General features: G+C 39.2%; 1 protein-coding gene across 4 annotated transcripts in view; it reads left to right on the forward strand.

The window, feature by feature from the left end:
- Positions 1-36: 36 nt before the first annotated feature.
- The window catches only part of tasor2 (transcription activation suppressor family member 2), a 30,003-nt gene continuing 10,920 nt past the window's right edge, over positions 37-19,119 (forward strand). The window contains exons 1-16 of one of the 4 annotated variants that reach the window (XM_074632403.1): positions 37-160; positions 5,952-6,100; positions 7,581-7,676; positions 7,763-7,835; positions 10,453-10,544; positions 10,642-10,779; positions 11,640-11,773; positions 11,869-11,885; positions 12,115-12,214; positions 12,330-12,424; positions 12,573-12,679; positions 13,071-13,143; positions 14,115-14,186; positions 14,305-16,473; positions 16,865-17,624; positions 17,840-18,293. In XM_074632403.1, the coding sequence (XP_074488504.1) occupies positions 118-160; positions 5,952-6,100; positions 7,581-7,676; positions 7,763-7,835; positions 10,453-10,544; positions 10,642-10,779; positions 11,640-11,773; positions 11,869-11,885; positions 12,115-12,214; positions 12,330-12,424; positions 12,573-12,679; positions 13,071-13,143; positions 14,115-14,186; positions 14,305-16,473; positions 16,865-17,624; positions 17,840-18,293 (4,572 nt within the window). In that variant the 5' untranslated portion in view covers positions 37-117. Of the gene's footprint in view, positions 161-5,139; positions 5,654-5,951; positions 6,101-7,580; positions 7,677-7,762; positions 7,836-10,452; positions 10,545-10,641; positions 10,780-11,639; positions 11,774-11,868; positions 11,886-12,114; positions 12,215-12,329; positions 12,425-12,572; positions 12,680-13,070; positions 13,144-14,114; positions 14,187-14,304; positions 16,474-16,864; positions 17,625-17,839; positions 18,294-19,119 lie in introns of those variants that run through there. The other 3 variants (XM_074632405.1, XM_074632404.1, XM_074632406.1) reach the window with 3 other exon arrangements.

A 19,119-nucleotide genomic window follows, 5' to 3' on the forward strand; every position in this document is an offset into this window, starting at 1 on the left:
ATGGAGACCAGTGGAGGTTTCCTACATTCAAGTTAAATAATGAACAATCATTAGAAACGTGGCTTTTTGCTTTAGCTAACGAGTTAACCAATAACATAAAGCTTTAACTACATTAACATGATACAAAACGGTTTAGAAAAAGATGTTTCCAAATGCCAAGGTAAGAACACTTTGTGTTTAACATGGTTAACTTTAGCTAGCTAGCTAGTTACACTTGCTAATCCATGATGTGTTGTGTGGCTTTTGGTTTTGTTCTGGTTCTACCATTTGCATTTCAACACCAGCAAATGCATTAACTTTATGTTGGGGTAGTGTCATTTTAAAATTTTAGGCGAACACGATTATATTTAGCTGAGAAAGTTGACATTAAAGGGACTGTTTGTAAGATTCAGAAATGCTTGTTAACAGCGACACCTGTGGCCGTTAAGTCAACGAAAGTCAGCGTCGGGCTCGCGCTTGCTTGCTCTAGACATGAACGAGCACCGCTCAAAACAGTGAGGCGACACATGTCAGCTAAAACCACAATATCACTCTATATTTCACCTGCTTGGCAGTAATGTTAGCTGACCAGACGAAGGTCGCTCCATGAATCACTGCTGATCCTAGTGTTGGCCTACAGGCTAACTTTGCACTTGATTGCGAGGGAACATTAATGTGAGGTAACGTAAAAGTTATTGTACGGGAATGCAAAACTTATTGCAAGGTAATTCAAAAGTATTGCGAGGGAACGCCACACTTTTTGCGTGGGATTGCCCAATGTTTTCCTGTTGGACTTTTAGCTAGTTCTGCCAAAGATGCTCTATAGCTGGTTCTACCCCCATATGGAGAGGTAAAATTTCTGTTTCCCAATGTTATCACAAATTGAAAAAATATCTAACACAGAAGATCGCAACATTTTTTGGAACTTTTTTGATCAACTAGGCACTTATTGTAGTTTTGATTGGTACATAATGTAGTTAAATATTGCACTATTACAATATTGTTGGGAAAGACATGTTGCCTCTCATGTCAGTATAGCAACAGTTAAAAATCATCAAGATTGAGTTGCAAAGAAAAACCGCAAAAATCCCCATGTCATTAGTGTGGCCAACCAGCTACTTCTAAATATGTTTGTGTGTGTATAACTCCTGGAGTTCCCCCTGTTAAAACGAATAATATTTGGGCAGGTACATGCGGTCTTGTGGTATGACAACTCTGAGGTGTATGAGCTAAATTTTAGAGCCGTAACGCTGCATAAGTGGTACATTAACTTGCCATAACTGAATATATTGAAAGAGCAGTAACCCCTCTCACCAATCAGAGTACTTGATTGGCATGCTGCTTGAAAGTACCATCTGTTGGGGAAAGAGAGCCTCTATCATACTGTATTAATTATGAAATAGCAGAAATAGATAGATGTACATTTTTCCTGTCACTGAATTATTGGAGTTTTAGGTCTTTTAAAGTTGCTGTTCATGTTCAACAGTGGGTGTCACCGTTCACCCACTTCATTCTGCTACATTATGAAATTACGTACATATTACTACATTATATACTGCCTAAAATTGTAAGTAAATGGAATACAAATATGCATTAAAGCTAGGGCTGTCAAAGTTAACACGATAATAATGCGTTAACACATTTGTTTTAATGCCACTAATTTATTTAACGCAACTTGCGATTTTTAGGTTGTAGTGGGCTCAGTTTTAAAGCTAGAGTGAAGATACTGGTATCATATGAAACTAGAAAAACCTAACGAATCCATTGACCTGACCATGTCATACTAGCTTGTCGCAAACAAGCTTGCTAAATTTTGGCGAGGAAAAACTGGCATGGCCATTGTCAAAAAGGATCCCTTGACCGCTGACCTCAAGATATGTGAATGAAAATGGGTTCTATGGGTACCAACGAGTCTCCCCTTTACACACATGCCCTCTTTATGATAATCATATGCAGTTTTGGGCAAGTCATAGTCAAGTCAGCACACTGACGCACTGACAGCTGTTGTTGCCTGTTGGGCTGCAGTTTGCCATGTTATGATTTGAGCATATTTTTTATGCTAAATGCAGTACCTGTTTTGTGTTGTTAATTGATTTCCAATAATAAATATATACATACATTTGCATGAAGCAAGCATATTTTCCCACTCCTATGTTGATAAGATTATTAAATACTTGACAAATCTTCCTTTACAGTATATTTTGAAAAGATAAAAATTTGATTAATTTGCGATTAATCATGATTAACTATTTTAACTGACTGACAGCCCTACTTTCTATGCATTGTGTTTACATTTTCTAGGTGTCTGCGTCTTGACTGACAACTTTCTTCAAGTTTATTTTGTTATTCTAGCCATTTAAATACAGCTGGAATATTACTTTTTTTTTTTTCATTTAGCCTCAAGCACATAGTAGACAAATAGATCCACAGTGAGATGTTCTTACAATTCCTCATAAAACACGAGACAAAAATGACATCAACTGGGAAAAAAAAGTTCGGAAACTTGTGTTTGGTCGATTATTTCTCTGTTGTTACAATGCTAATTGGCATTGTATTTTACATCGTTGGAAAGCCTGTTTATTTACCTTCACAATGATGTCCAACTTGTAAGGATCATGCATTTGTGGGATGAGCAGCACAGCTGATTATGTGGGTAGCGCCCAAGAAAAGTTTGCCAAAATGCTCTGCCAACGGTAAACAGTGTATTCTCATAAGGCTACCAGGAAGCCTGCAATGACTACCCTTCACCGTCAAGCCCGTTTGCGCTGGTGTCGACAACACAGACAATGGAACCTGAACATGTGGGGGAATGTCATGTTCAGTGATGAGTCCAGGTTCTGTCTGCCAAAGTTGGATGTCAGGGTCAAAGTATGGAGACGACGCGGAGAACGCTATGCTGATTGTTGCACCGATCGAGTAACAGCTTTTGGTGGTCGGCATCTCCCTCACTGGTAAAACAAGGCTTGTCATCATTGAAGGCCATCTCAATGCAGTGAGATATCGGGATGAGATTCTGCAGCCAGTGGCGATCCCATATCTCCACAATCTGGGACCTAACTTCCTGCTCCAAGATGACAACGCTCGCCCCCACAGAGCCAGGGTTATCACAGACTACCTCCACAATGTGGGAGTAGAGAGAATGGAACGGCCTGCCAAGAGTCCAGACCTAAACCCAATTCAACACTTGTAGGATCAGCTTGGGCGTGCTGTACGTGTTAGAGTGACCAACACAACCACGCTGGCTGACCTGCAACGAATCCTGGTTGAGGAATGGAACGCCATCCCACAGCAACATGTGACCAGGTTGGTGACCAGCATGAGGAGGAGGTACCAGGCTGTTGTGGCTGCGTATGGATCTTCCACCGCTACTGAGGCTCCTGACGGTGTATTAAATGAATGAAGTGTAAATTTGCCAATATGTCTTGTTTGTTCCTTGTTACTGATAGAGTTCAATCATCCAATCCACCAAACAACTCAAAACAAGAGTCAATTCCAACAGGAGAATACACTGTTTACTATTGGCAGAGCATTTTGGCAAATTTTTCTTCGGTGCTACCCACATAATCAGCTGTGCTGCTCATCCCACAAATGCATGATCCTTGCAAGTTGGACATCATTGTGAAGGTAAATAAACAGGCTTTCCAACCATGTAAAATACAATGTCCATTAGCATTGTAACAACAGAGAAATAATCCACCAAACACAAGTTTCTGAACTTTTTTTCCCCCAGTTTATTTAGGTCTTCACCCTGTCATAAAAAGTTACATGTTAATGATCATCTACATTCACTGGCTTTGACTTTGCATAAAGCAAGCCTATTTGTCCACTCCCATGTTGATAAGAGTATCAAATACTTGACAAATCATATCCTCCTACCATGTTAGTGCTCACTTGTTAATAACTAACGGTGCAGAACGGTCTTCAATCGGCTGCTGGTTTATTTACACAAAAACTACACCTTTAATTATAATACCAGCAGAAATATAACTTTGAACTAAAGTTTGCCTCAACATGAATGTAAAAATGTATAATGTGCCAGCAGTTAGCACTGATCCCAACTTCCCCCACACAATCCTCTACAGTTAAACTAAACTACACTGTACATACTGTATATATGTGTAGTGTAGAATCCACATTATAACCTTAAACTATCAGTATCACATTAAGGGGTAGAAACACGTGTTTTTTTTATGTCAGTTCGTTTACAGTTAGCAATCATTAATTATTTACTGGAAAGAGGAAAAGACTGCAAGCATATTTGCCCACTCCCATGTTGATAAGAGTATTAAATACTTGACAAATCTTCCTTTAAGGTGCATTTTGAACAGATAAAAAATGTGCGATTGATTTGCGATTCAATCATAATTAACTATGGACAATCATGTGATTAATCGTGATTAATCGTGATTAAATACTTTAATCGATTGACAGCCCTACTTTTCTATTCATTGTGTTTACATTTTCTAGGTGTCTGCGTGTTGATTTAAAATGAACAAAATCAAATTTATTTTGTCATTCCAACCATTCAAATACAGTTGAAATAATACTTTTTTTTAAATTAGCCTCAAGCACAAAGTAGAGAAATAGATCCACAGTGAGCTTTTCTGTCAATTCCTCATAAAACGGGAGACACAAATTACATATTTAGGGTCTTCATCCTGTCATGAAAGTTCCACGTTTGACGATCATCTACATTCACCGGCTTTGACTTTGCATAAAGCAAGCATAGTTGTCCAGTGTAAGAGTATACAAACCATATCCTCATACCATGTTAGTGCTCACTTGTTAATAACTAACAGAGTGCAGAACGGTCTTCAAATCCAAAATTCTGTCAGAATTAGGCTGCTGGTTTATTTACACAAAAAACTACACTTTAAATTATAATACCAGCAGAAATATAACTTTGAACTAAAGATTGCCTCAACGTGAGTGTAAAAATGTATAATGTGCTAGCAGTTAGCACTGATCCCAACTTCCCTCTACAGTTACTAAACTACACTAAACATACTGTAAATGTGTGTAGTGTAGAATCCACATTATAAGCTTAAACAATCAGCATCACATTAAGGGGTAGAAAAACATGTTTTTTAATGTGTTCGTTTACAGTTAGCAATCATTAATTATTCACTGGAAAGAGGAAAAGACTCACACACACACACACACACAGTGAGCACAGCTCACCACAGTCAGGCAGCAGTCAGACCTGCTCTCTCTATCTCTAGCTGCTCTGCCTCTCTGCAGCTCCACACAGTTTGGTGTAGACTTTCAAGATGGATGCTTTCGCCTCGATAGGTTTCTGTTTCTTTTTCGAAACGAGGATCTCTACACGCGTTGATCAGACCCCCGCAGTGAAGACTGGTTAACCTTTAATAACTAAAACGGATTTACATCGTGATAAACGTGGATTTAAGGAGTGGATTGGCGTTGTTTTCTACGTGTTTCGCGGACTGGTCGCTTTATTTTGTAACTTCCTGGTTTGTCGCATTTTATAATATGTCTGTTGTTGAAACTGCGGAGAAAGATCAAGTTACTTTGAGAGATTCACTGGATACAGGGTGTATTTATATCTCCGTTATGTTTAAAACCAAAGAGGAGTGTTTTCAACGAAGGCTGAAGGCAGAAAGACAGATTTCATAAGCGATGGAAAGTGTGGATGGTGGAGCCTCGAGTAAAGGTGACGAGCTTCTTTCTCTTTTTAACCCTCCTCGTGTATATTTAAGTTTCACTTTAGGATCATCAAGTAAATGTGGATCGGGTGTGAATTCCCTCTAACTAAAACTAGAGATAACAGACCTACAGTTTGCTGTGTCATTAGAGGAACCACGACGCGTAGATAAGGTGTCATATATCTCAGGACAAACAGTCCCAGACTTCTTGAGAAACTTGTACAAAAAAAAAAAAAGCTGCAATTTCGCAATCTCGCTTCTGTGTTATTATGCTAATGTTTGGTGTTTTTTTTAATCCACTTCTAGGTGTTTTAGTGCCTGTCTCAGAAACTTCTGACGTCTTTCAAAACAATATCTTGGCTCCACTTAAAAGTGCGTACTTGTATGAGGAGTCAAAGCAGTCCTTCAGATACAAGTCTGCAGTCCTGGTGAATAACAAGGCTCAGGAAGAAAAGGTCAGTTAAATCTCAACATTTAGAGGTCATTAAATATTAAACCACAAGTAAATGGTTAACCTTGAATGTGTTCACATTTAATCAATAGCTTTTCACAGGGTTTGATGTCATAAATTGGCTATTTATATTTGTTTAAATACTCCTTTTGACCAGTAGCAGTAACTACAAGGAGACTTGAAACTAATTATTATTTTCATTGTTGATTAATCCGTTGATTATCTTCTCGATTAGTTGTTTTGGACTATAAAGGAGTAAAGAAACCAGAAAATATTCACATTTATGAAACTGGAATCAGAGAATTTTTACCTTTTTTTCTTTAAAAAAATACTCAAATTGGTTAATCGATTATCAAAATAGTTGGCAATTCAAATTCAAATAAGCTTTATTAGCATCAGGGAATGAAATTAGCACCTGTCACCTGCCAAATACAGGGTAAATGTTGGCAGTGGCAGTTAAAAAATCCAGGTCATCTTCCAACATGGCAGACAGGTTTTCCTTATATTAAGAAATATTATTTTCAAAAAGCAATTCTAAAGCCTAAATTAAATATAGTTATGGATTAAGGTAACCTGATATATTCCAAATTTCTACGGTCTGGTACCACTGACTCAGTGTTTACAATTTTAAAGTGTTCACAAAAAAATAATCACAATCACAATATACCAAATACATTTTAAATATACATTCTTTTACAAATGTAGTCAATCAATTAATTTAATAGTTGACAACTAATTAATCATTGCAGCTCTAAACAGTAGCAGATGCTTTAATATCAATTATTTGACAGAGTGGTGTGATGGAGAGCAGCGCTGTTGTGAATGATCTAACTCAGGAAAACCTAAGAAAAGCCTGTTGATGTAAAAACATGGATTAGTTTAATTAAGTCTTGTTCAGACAATAATTCACTAATCATGCTATATGTTTTGTGTGATAACAGGCTGATTTTGTCTTGATCACTGTTAAAAATGTAGGTCTGAAGTAGGGCTACAACTAACGATTATTTTCATTGTCAATTAATCTGTTGATTATTTTCTTGATTAATCGATTAGTTTGGTCTATAAAATGTCAGAAAATGGTGAAAAATGTCCATCAGTGTTTCCCAAATTCCTTAAATGTCTTGTTTTGTCCACAACTCAAAGAGTTTACTGTCATAGAGGAGTAAAAAATACCAAAATATTCACATTTAAGAAGCTGGAATGAGAGATTTTTGACTTTTTCTTTCTTAAAAAAATTACTCAAACTGATAAATTGATTCTCAAAATAGCTGGCGATTAATTTGATAGTTGACAGCTAATCAATTAATTGTTGCAGCTTTAATTTGTGTATTATCCTTCATGTCAGGAAAAATGGTCAAAGATAGTGAACAGGCTACGTGAACATAGGAACGGCCCTTTAATGCTATCAGAGGAAGCTAAAACATGAAATCTAAATGACATTTGACAGATTTCAAACTGATTTCTTCTTTCATCTTTTACATCAGTATTGTGCTTTCCGAGCAAAGAGGAGAGAAGAAGGATATTCAGAAGAGGATCTGAAGGAGTCTTATGGTTTTTTGCTATTTGATGATGTCAACAAGGTAAAAAACACTGAAACGCTGGCACACCTGAGAAACAACATGCTCCAACAAATCTTGCTGACATCTATATTTGTATTTGTTTGAAGGCTAATGCACTTGGAGAAAGCGGTGTGCTCAATGGAAACAGCACATGTACAACGCTAGGAGATCCCTCGAACGGTAAATTATGATGTTTTGTCCCCTTTCATGCTGTCACTATGTCAACCAGTAGTGAGATCACGATGACATTTCATTGTGGACAGTTCAATCCATATTACTATGCAGAAAACACCAAGTTAAAATTTGTACACAACAGCTGTTGTAACATATAACATAGATATACTTAATAGTTACTTGATAAAGAAGCCTTTCTTATATATTGTAAGTATTTTATCCCAAGTTATTACCTTGATGGCCATATCCAGGATGTTGTCCATGCATGCAGCCTGTCCAAAGTTCTCTGTTGTGCAGATCAAACTAAGTTATGGCACATGTTGAGTGTCTGGTGCCTTTGAAAGTGAAAGCAAGTTAAATAGCTTTAGGATAGCACTGGTATAAAAATGAAAGTGGAAGAATATCTCTGGTGAAACAGAAACTATAAGTTAGTGCACAGCAGTTCAGGATATGCATTGTGTTGAATGCAGAAAGACAATGAATTCAGCATTTATTGTGTGTTTCCCTGTACACTGTAACATGGATCTCATTTAACTCAATGTTTTTCTTTATAACTTCACATTTGAAATGCTTCCCCTCAAAGATTCTGTCTGTTATCCCTCCACAAACGCTGATAAGTGTGGAAGTTATCAAGTAAACATGGTCAAAGTCCTTGTCTTTCCATAAATGGTGGTTTTGAGAACAAGAGCTCCACTGTGTCACGTGTAATTGAATGTAGCAGCGTTGCATGGGTTAACTTCACATCCATGCCTGTTCGGATCTGTTTCAGTTCCTGTGCAGATTGCAATGCTACTTTAACAGACTTCCTCAAATACCTTCTCACAAGCCACATTCATTCTTAACATTATGACTGCATTTCCTAACGACCCAAAGAGACATTTGTAAAGTTAGGACAGTTTGTACTTCTTTTATGTCGTAATTTTCTGCTTGCACGCTGCCGTCAGGGGACTGTGAAAGACACACACCCAACCTGCCAAACCAGTTATTGGCTCTTTGTTTAGCCTCCTACATTGAGATTTGCAACCTGAGAGAACTTTCCTGAATGTCACTCATTGTTACATTTCTTATCTAATCTGTATTGTAGTAAAATCCTCACCAAGACACATTAGAAGTAGTGAAAGTAACTATTTATCCTATCATCTAGTGGCCATTAGAGTTACTTTCTGCTGCTGGGAGACTACATGTTCGCCTTGTCTAATCAATAAAGTTTATTGATTTGCCTTATGGAAAATAAGAATTAACAGAATTTGTGCCCGCAACAGAAATCTTTAATTTGTTAAAGGCCTTGTAAAGGAAATTGAGAGATTTATTTCTAAACACATTACAAATGTTGGAAAATAATTACTGAAAACACGTGAAAAGACTGAACATTGTAGTACTGGATTGTAAAGTTAAACCGTTGAACTGTTTTAAGCCAGTTTTGTGTTTAGGATTTTTTGGGCGGGGCTGAAACCCTGGCTCGATGACGCAGTGGAGCCATCTGAAAGGCAAAAGAGAAGCCCAGGAAAATGACAAAGTGTCAGAGCAGAGAACACTGCTTATATTTCCATGATTTTGAAAAGCTAATTATATATATTTGGCGATTTTTTTTATCATTCAAATTTGGCTGGGTGGTTAGTAACATATTTTTCTGTGGTGTGACAAACCCAGAATGCATATTTATTATTGCTTTACAAGGCCTTTAATTGTTTAAGTATTTTTTAACTTGTTTTCTGGGCTTGGCCAAGCACAAATGTGAAAAAGTTTTGTGAATACATTTTTCTTAGCATACTATATATCTTTGGGCACATGGGACTACTGTTTTTGCAATAGACTCCATTATATTTTAGTAAAAAAAACATAGTCCCATGTGCCCAAATACTAGATATATAGTATGATAAGAATATGGCTGTATCTCAGAAACTTCACGGAGAACAGTCGAGTATTTGGTATCTATCAACTCATAACAAGTTGAATATCAAAGATATGAACACATATACAGTGTAAAAAATATTTCATATGGAAAACAAACACAATGTTAGAGTTTTTCCAATTTTTTCTTTTTCAAAATCCTGACTTTGACTATTAATAAAAGTGTGATTTTTCATGTGATCTAAACATTTCACAGATTTACTGTAAGATACTTGCCCGATGTAAGTCCATACCAAATTTCAAGACTTTTGATCAATCGGAACAAATGTTGTGGCATTTTTCCTTATACTAAATATAGTCTTTGGGCACAAATGGGTTAGGAGCTTGTAAAGTAAAAAAATGCCTTAAGTATCTATAGTGTTCACCCCCTTTGGACTTTCATTTTTATCTTAAAATCTCTTGCTGGTAAACGTAAAGAAATGTATGTATTCAAGGCTTATTAAAAACTGTATAAAGAACATTATATAACATTGTTTTGAGTTCAGCTGCAGTGGGTAATTCAAATAGTTGTCAATAATTGTGTGGTGTGTCCTTGACAACTGTGACACATTCATATTTCAAGGTGTGGCCTTGCTGCTGGAGGAGTGTCAGCTCCTCTGAAGGGCACTTTAAAGAGTTAATTATTGTAGTTTTTTTATGATGTCCTCAAAAAACCTGATAAGTGACCATCCCTGTATTTATTTGTAATTGAACACATTCTGTGGTTCCTCAGGTGTTTACATATCAATGTACTCTGACTGTTTGGATCTAAATCGCTGGTATCATGGGAAATCTGGATACATTGCCATCATCAGGCTGACAAAGGTATTGAAAAAAAAATATATATATATTTTCCTTAGGTATGTAAGCATTGTTTTTTGTTCTTTGTTTTTTCATCATTGTCCCTTGTTGTTACCAACAGGGTAGAGTTAAAAAGGTTTTGGAGAACTACACCCAGAATTTCACTGCACCCACTGTGGGGTTTGACTGTCATGTGTCTGAACAGTTGCCTTCAGTATCTGCCAAAACCAGCTCCTTCCTTGCCTTTGAGCGAACCCAGGTAAGGAGAAAAATGTGACTGATGATGAACGTCGTACAGTGATGATGCTATGTGTCGTCCTTTTCTGTCTGTGTGGAGATCATAGACTGTATATACAGATGGCGATGCGTCTCCACTTCCTCCCACTGTACAATAGTGAAGCCAAAATATCCCGGATAGGGGAGCTGCCATCTTGAGATTTTGACGTTATTTGGAGCCAGAATCTGCGCAGTAGTGATCGGGGTGCTGGAGCCGCGGTATCGAGGTCCCGCCCACACACCTGCATGAGCCGAGCACGGCTGCAGCTTGCTAGCGTGTGCCACCCAGCTGCTATGTTAGCGCCACGTTAGCTGTTTGGCTAGAAAGACACACCATCTAACCATAATGTCTCTATAAATACATTTATGATCAAATTGATCCATGTTCTATTACACAGACTCGTGACGGTTACGGAAAGTTAAGGTTACATCTCCTCTCGTACAATTCCCGAGCCTCTGGCTCCGTGACTACTTGACTCAGAGCAGCTGTCAATAATGACATCTTACCCCTTTTTTATAGCATCAAATAACAGCATGATAACAACTATCTAAAAAAAATATTTCACGGATACTTTGACTTTTTAGTTTGGCCCATGTCCTATCCACTAACATGGAGGAGGTGGGCTTTATGACCTATACTGAAGCCAGCCACCAGGGGGCATCAAGATGTTTTGGCTTCACCTTTGGGGAGCTGTCATGTCGTCCATCTTTATATACGGTCTATGGTGTGGATGCATCTTTGTGAGCACAATATTGAGTACCTGAATGTATGGGTTCATGTTGAGAAGGAAACATGGGTATAGACCCCAGGAAGCTCAAGTGTGTTTTGTTTTGTCCTTGCAGTATTACATGTATGAGCTGCTAAATGATGGAAGCGATGTGACGACTCAGTCTCCCAGCGCTGCCTGTCCTTTTGCCATTGTATCCTTTTCATATACGGATACCAAAGCAACACTTGAGGCACCACAGGAGAAAAGGTACAGTATCACTACCGCAACACAAATACCATTTCATACAAACTGAGAATAGTTAAGTCATATTGATTAATTGTTTCCTGATTTTTTTTTTTCAGTGAGGAGAAAAAACTCGGTAAGTAACATGTAATTAATAGCAAACTTGGTAGTGTTTCTCCATACATATTGCTGTCAAAAAGAAATACAATATCACTGCTAGTTTTAAGAATATGTCATCATAACAAATACATAGCAATATACTAATACAATAGTATTACACCTATATCCATAATGAAAATGGACTGGTTGTTCATTTTTTCATTTTTTTAAATAATTGTTTTATTTGATGGTTCCCCCCTCTCCAGCTGGTCATTACCTTCTGTGGAGGGGTCAGCTTCAAATAGGCACCCAGTTCTGTGATGTTGGTCTGAGGTCTACAGCAGGGGCCTTGATCCCTGCAGAACTGTAAGCTAAAATGTGCACATAAAAAATACACACATTTTTTAATCATCTTAAATGTCTTTGATAATTTAGATTTTATAACCTATTTTCTGTACTTTGTCTTATTTTTCCATTTAAGGCCACCAGTGGTGAAAATTGACCGAGCCATTTCTATGTTGGATCTGCGACAGCTGTTGCCAAAGGCTGTCTTTGAAACTTGCTTCTCTCGTGAAGGTGTGCTGTTAGAAAATATAAAGAAAATATAAAGAAAATATCAGCCTTATTACACAGGAGTTACATTTTCAAGGAGTTATCTCAAAAATACTTTTAGATTCGTTGAACATTTCAATGGTGAATTTTTTTTTATTTTTATGTCTTTCAGTCTTTCTGGATGGTTTATACTGCAGTCTGTGTGAGCTGGTTTCTTCTGAGGCGGAAGACACCAGCTCACTCTCTCTACTTCTGCGGGAGATCAAGGAAAAAGATCTTGTGAGTTTCTGTTTATTATCAACCTATCAGAGATTGCAGGGCTTATTCAATCATTCCAAGAAATGTCAACCCATCACAACTTATCAAGTGGTGTTTTAGTTTGTTTACAGTCAGAAACCTTATATAGTATTCCATTTATACTGATATGAAATACAGTAACAAAGCAAACCATAATATTTTTACAATTGTAACCAGCAAATTATTATATTTTTTTTATCAAAGAATGACTTTAACAGTAAAATGATTGTTAAAATCATTTCCTCATTTTCCAATGCCTTACAACAGTTCCTTTTTGTATCAGCTCGCACTGCATGATGATATTTTTGTTGAACTTGACTTGCTATTCAACATCCCTAAACTGTACCTGACAAACTTGCTCATTTATGCACAGGCTCTCACTATTCAGCTGAATGATGGTGGTTTTCTTATCCTGTTGCACCCCTCCCATTTCCTCACATATGATGGTAAGATATGAAAATGACAACAGAGTACTATGTTGTCAGTCTCACGATAAAATTTGCTGAATTCCATCTTTGTTTACAACCACCAACTTCATACCAGCTACATACAGTAGAGTTGATGTTAAGCCAGAACACCGGACCGGACCTGTATACCGAATTTTACCACTACGTGTCGCACTGGACTCAGCAGCCGCAACTTGGAGGAGTAGTTTGTCACTAAAATGAGAGTAGCTGGTCCACCTTAAAGGTGAGCCCACCTTAAGTGAGCCGTTGTTGTTGCTAAATTCGGGGCTAACCTACTTTACTTTAATCAGCAGTTGGCTGGCAAGACACAGGAACTTTGCTTGGGTCTCAAGGAGTTGTAGCATCTATTCACCAACAGTCTAAACTGTACACACACTTCACTGCTACGTTAAAAGCTATAACGTTTCTACTAACTTCATACTAACCGTCACAGTCACATGCTCCACCCCCCCCCTCTCTCTCTCAAGCAACCGCACACTCGCTAACACTACGGGCTGCCGGGCTTGCAAAACACTGGTTGGTGGAAACCCGTCTTGTCTCGTCACCCCAAAAAACACATTAACTTCCTAGTAAGGAAACACAATGTGCACCACTCTCCTTCATGTTGCCGGTGTTAAGTGGAAGTCACCAGCCTCGGCTCGGCAGTAAATTGCGCGTGGCCTGACAGACACTAGTGGCTCTGTTAGTCTGTTTATAAACAAGCATAATATTATGTCAATCACGTTGTCATATTACTTATTACTAATGCATTACAAGCTGGCTTTAGCGCCTTGACGCCATTGGCACAGGTTGCTGATGTAGGCTACTTTTTAATTTGCCATAACGTGTCATAGTGACAATTGCTGGTTGGCATAAAATCAAACCGATGTAAGCTTGTACACCGAACTGGACTGGCAAATCCGGGAATTGACCCAACTCTAACATACAATATCTTTGCTTTTTTTTTTCAGATACTGGGTCCAGTGCAACTGATGTCCTGCAAGGCATGTTTGTGTTTCCAGTCTCACAAGTTATACAGAGAGGTGACTAAAGCATATGTTTAACAATGGATATTTTCATTTGGTATATTGATTTGATGTTGATATGTTTATGAATACAAAAGCAGAGATTAAACAAGTATTCTTTCTTGATTTTTCACAGACACAAAATCTGGCCACAGGAAGTGTGCCATGTCATCTGAAATCCTGCAGGTCCTACCGGTGCTAAGTTATGCAGAGGGCGAAGTTGAGAAAGCACCCATGGACCCAGGTGAAGAACTGTGTGAAGTCTTGACGCAGCATATGCAGAGTTACGCAGCACTGATAAATCCTGGGTTGGCATCAAGTCCCTCTAGGGAGGTCAGCATGTTTCCAGATCAGTATGATGTGCCGGATGCCCACAAGCACCTCTACTCATCCCCGGAGTGGACTAACAGGGCATGGCAAAGCTTCAAGTCATACCTGAGCAAACCAGTCTCTTTTCAACTGCCAGTGTCCAAGGCTTCAGAAATCCTGGCGGCTGGAAAAGAGGAGCGAATAGAAGACCTTGATGATGATGTCTACATCTGTCTGTCATCTCCTGAGGAGGCACCAACCAATCCTGTTAATATGGAGTCAGAAGACCAGTTGACAGGCCAGAGATCTCCTGTAAATGTTGAAACATCTGTGGACAGTTGTATAACAAGCACCGAAGCACAAGTTGACTCAACAGCTGTGCCTCAAAATGTTGCACCAGATGATTTGCAGGCGGGAGATGCTTCCAAAGGCATTTGCAAATCTGATCGGACTATGCTGATCAAAACTGATGACATGGGAGCAAAAAATCTCCTGATTCCCTCTACATCAGATGAACTTCCAGCAGAGCTGATTGTCAGCATCACTTCGGCAGAGCAAGCTGTCACTGATGAGAGTTTAAGTATGATCAATGCTGTTTCTGCAACAAAGCATAATGACTTTCAGCTTTCTGGTTTTCCAACAGACAAATTGCAAATGGCAGGAGTGAACTCTCTGAATGATGAGACTGCTACAACCAAAACGATTTTGGATTGCCCTGAGGTCACCAATCTCACAAAAACAAAACAGAGGAAACTACGCAGGGGACAGTCCAAAGTTCAGAAAAGGGTATCTAAAGCTTGCATTGAGACTCCCAATTTACAAATACCAGTGGAGGATGTCAACTTGAAGAGTCAGAAGGAAGACCTGGCCAAGGAATCATCACCTCAGTTGAGTAGTCCTTCAACTGTTGATCAGAGGAAAGTAGGAAGGAGAAAGCGCAACTTTAGAATGCCATTGTCAAAATATTTAAATTTGAGATCTGCTTCTGTTGGATTAGAAGAACCAGAGGAGCAAAAAACAGACCCTGGACAGGAGAGCTTGGAAAGCACCGTTTTGATGGACCTTGAAGCTTTTCCTCTGAGAAAGAAAACAGAGCGTTGGGACTTAAAGCCGGTCATCAGCGAATGTGGAAGAATCTTGGTTCCTCATGGGTCTGTAGATATTGCTGATCTTAAGTTTTTAAAGGCGAAGCTTCAATCTAGAAAAGACGAACGGTGCCCTGAAAAAATGTTGGTTGATACCTCTGTGAATGCTCATGGCACAGTTGAAATCCAGCAAGAGTCTAGAACTGCTTTAGAGACAGCAGTGGGCGAAACAGAGCCCACAACATCCAAGGATGGAGGGAACCATCTTCAAAATGTTGTCGTCAGTGACGTGAATCCTGAACTCAGTATTTTGAGATCGTCAGATGATGGCAATGGTTCATTGACTTTGAATCGAGAGAGCAGTGAACATTCTTCCAAGACTGATGGCACAGCAACTCCTCCCTCAGAAGCAGTTAAGGGAAAACTCACTGATACCACCTCCCTTGGAAAGATTGCTGCAAAGGGTGAATTTCTGTTGAGTAAATTAAAATCAGTTCTTCTAAGAGGAAAGAGAAAAACGGATCTCCTTGGGGAAACAACTGCAGATGGTGCCCAAGACGCTGAGCCCTGTCTCAAGAAGGGCAGAGTTGACTCACAAACTGGGATGCTGATGAGTAACTATGCAATTACAAGTGTCCAGGACGCCAATGTCAAGGACGTTTCAAAGATGCTGTCAGTTGACCCTCTTTTTGCATATGCCCTTGGCCTGACCCCAAAAGAGCCACCAGATAAGGTTACAGAGGGTCAGGATACTCAACAAAGGAAAGACTCTTCAAAGACACAAGAGCAAACCATTTTAGACGAACAACCTCAGATCCTACATAGGCCTCCATCAATCTTTCCAAGAAGGGGAAGGATTAAAACGCTCAAAAAGCATCAAGGCATCTCTACAGAATATGTCAAAAAGAAATGTAAGTTGTATTTCAAAATTTGAAATGCTTGTTTTTTGTGCATTATGGTGTCTAACATCTCTTCAGTATTGTGCATGACATTGAAACTGACCCTTTTCTTGGATCTGTCACCTCTGCATCTGTCCTAAGCATGCTGTCGCTGCGCTTTGCTAAGTCTTTGCTAAGTCTTTGCTAGTTCATAGATTGCTTTTGTTCTTCTCTGGCTTGTGCTGCATTTTTGCTTCTCTTGCGCGTCTGCACCCATACATGGTGTTACTGGCTTAATAAACCAATCCCTTCACAAGTTGGTGACAGGTTCCTAATAGTAATACATTGGTATATATTTAAAATGCTTTCAATGTGCTACTTTTTATTTTCATGCTCTTTTTTCTCCTCTGTTTTGTCTTCACAGGGTGGTTGCATTTTCAAACCCCAGCTTGTTTTGCCAGTGAAAAACTCAAAAACAAAGAGTGTACTAGGGATAATTCTGTCAGGAAGACTGTTAAGGAAAAAATTACCAGTGCTTGCTCATCTACAGATGCTTTGAACTTACTTGCTGACTTGGCACTCGGTGCCAGTAATGACCAGGTTCCACCACAGCCAGACCCAGCACTTGGGAGAAAACCTGAGACAGGTTTGAAGAAGTGTGACCTTACAAAAGATGTTACCAGTGCTGAACAAGAGTCAGTTCTTCATGCTCTGCTTAGACAGCCTGCTGCTGCTGCTAGACCCACGCAGCCTCTTGAGTCTCCTACACCAAGCCATCTTGTGGGAGGCACTGAATTGGTTGATTTGGTAAATAAAGAACATGCTTACTCATTGCCCCCGTCTTCCTCTCTACTGTTGGGTTTGCCAGGTACACCCTTCCAGGTATCCCCTTTAAGTGGTTCTACCAGACTGCTGCACCATCACCACACATTGTATGGCAATGGAATTAAAACACTACACCCCTCTGTCGGCCAGAAAGACAGAAATGATCAAAACTGCAGAACTCCAGAATGCCTGAAAAAACACATGGTGTGCAGAAGAAAGTTCAGACAGACCCGTACCTTTATTGACCAGGATGGATCTATCCAAGTCACGAAGCAATGGGAAGAAAACTATGACTTTGATCTGGACAGCAAGTTTACAAGTGACCCAAAGGATAGAACTATCGTCCGAGCCTTGCATGGGTATGTACATTGTGCTACTTATTTATACAAGAAATATCGACATAAAAGTAAAATAAGTATATTTAGTTTTCACATAATTTCAGTGCTATACCTATTTGTATCTAGTTGACAAATGTGGGCAATATGCGGTGAAGTTTACTTTTAGTTCAGATGACATGATCACCAATTATTCAACTGAAAGAGCTAATTTTGTGTACATTTCACTTCTTCGATAGCCCGTGGGATTTCTCCATGCAAGACACCAGTGAAGAGGTGCGGCTCATTGTCCACATGTGGATAGGTCTGTTCTACAGCCGGTCAACAGCCAGGTTCTTTCATGACTCGTACCCATGTTCAGAAGAGAGTGATTCTTTGGAAATGCCCAGTGCAATGGTACCAGCCCCAGCTCAGTCTGATCTCAAGGCCAATTCATTTGCTCCTTTCCCGAGTACAACAGACACTGCAGACCCTTCGATTTCAAAAGCTTTGGACCTCAGCAAAAAAGACAACTCTGTGTTGGACCAAGGATCTGTGGTTTTGGACTTGTCACTGAGAAACTCCAATGCAGAGATAGTCACTTCAGATCCACAAGTCAACAGAAAAGAGACTTCTGTGTCCAGCGATGGGAAAGAAGCTAGTGAAACATTGAACACACTCAAGTCATCCGTGGAGCTACAGGAAGCAATTCAGGTTTGTTTCTAATGTTACTGTTACATTGAAGGCAAACTATTATGCATTTAATGTTTTTGTCATGATTTTTTTTAGATGGTGTTTAGAATATAGAACAATTAAAGAATCAAATTTGTGTGCTTGTCATGTAGTAATAGACATACAATCATCTATTGAAGTTAATAGGGTAAGTTGGAAGGGACAATCTACTGTTTTCTGGCAGAGTGCTGTGGCATCTGACTGGGAGTCACAAGCTCTCTGCAAATCCTCTCAGACCTTTTGGCCACAGCTCCAAACAGTTGTCACTGCAATGGAGATTGTCTCCAGCCTCCCTTGGGATGCTGAAAAATCTGAGGCTCTGACGTACATTCAGAGTTCAATTCACTACCCTATTTAGGTTTATTCTGTCAATCTACCAGTTTCTACCATCATTTTATGTAAAGACTCTGAAATGCTATTTGGCACATCAGCACAAACAAAACTGAGGCTATCCTTTCATTCTCCGGGGGACACTCCAACACATCAGCATACAACCAAGACTTGAGTATCCTCACACCCACAAGGCCAGCACCCTGAATGACTCCAGACAAGGGGAGTCCAGCTTCTATCCAGGAGTACAGAAATGTGTCCAACCACATATAGTTGGTGCCATTCTGCCTTCTGCACAAGCCTCAGCTCCTTCTCCACCAAAGGTGACATTCCACATACTGATTGATAGTTTCAGTAGCTAGTGTTCAACTGGACAAGGCCTGCACCTTTGCTTGCTGCCCACCTAACCATGTACCAGACCCTTCATTCCTTTCCTAGTGGATGGTTACCACAAAACAGAAAAGGCCCTGCCTTCTTT

This window comes from Sebastes fasciatus, chromosome 4 (genome assembly GCF_043250625.1).
Source record: "Sebastes fasciatus isolate fSebFas1 chromosome 4, fSebFas1.pri, whole genome shotgun sequence".
In the NCBI taxonomy this organism is placed as follows: domain Eukaryota; kingdom Metazoa; phylum Chordata; class Actinopteri; order Perciformes; family Sebastidae; genus Sebastes; species Sebastes fasciatus.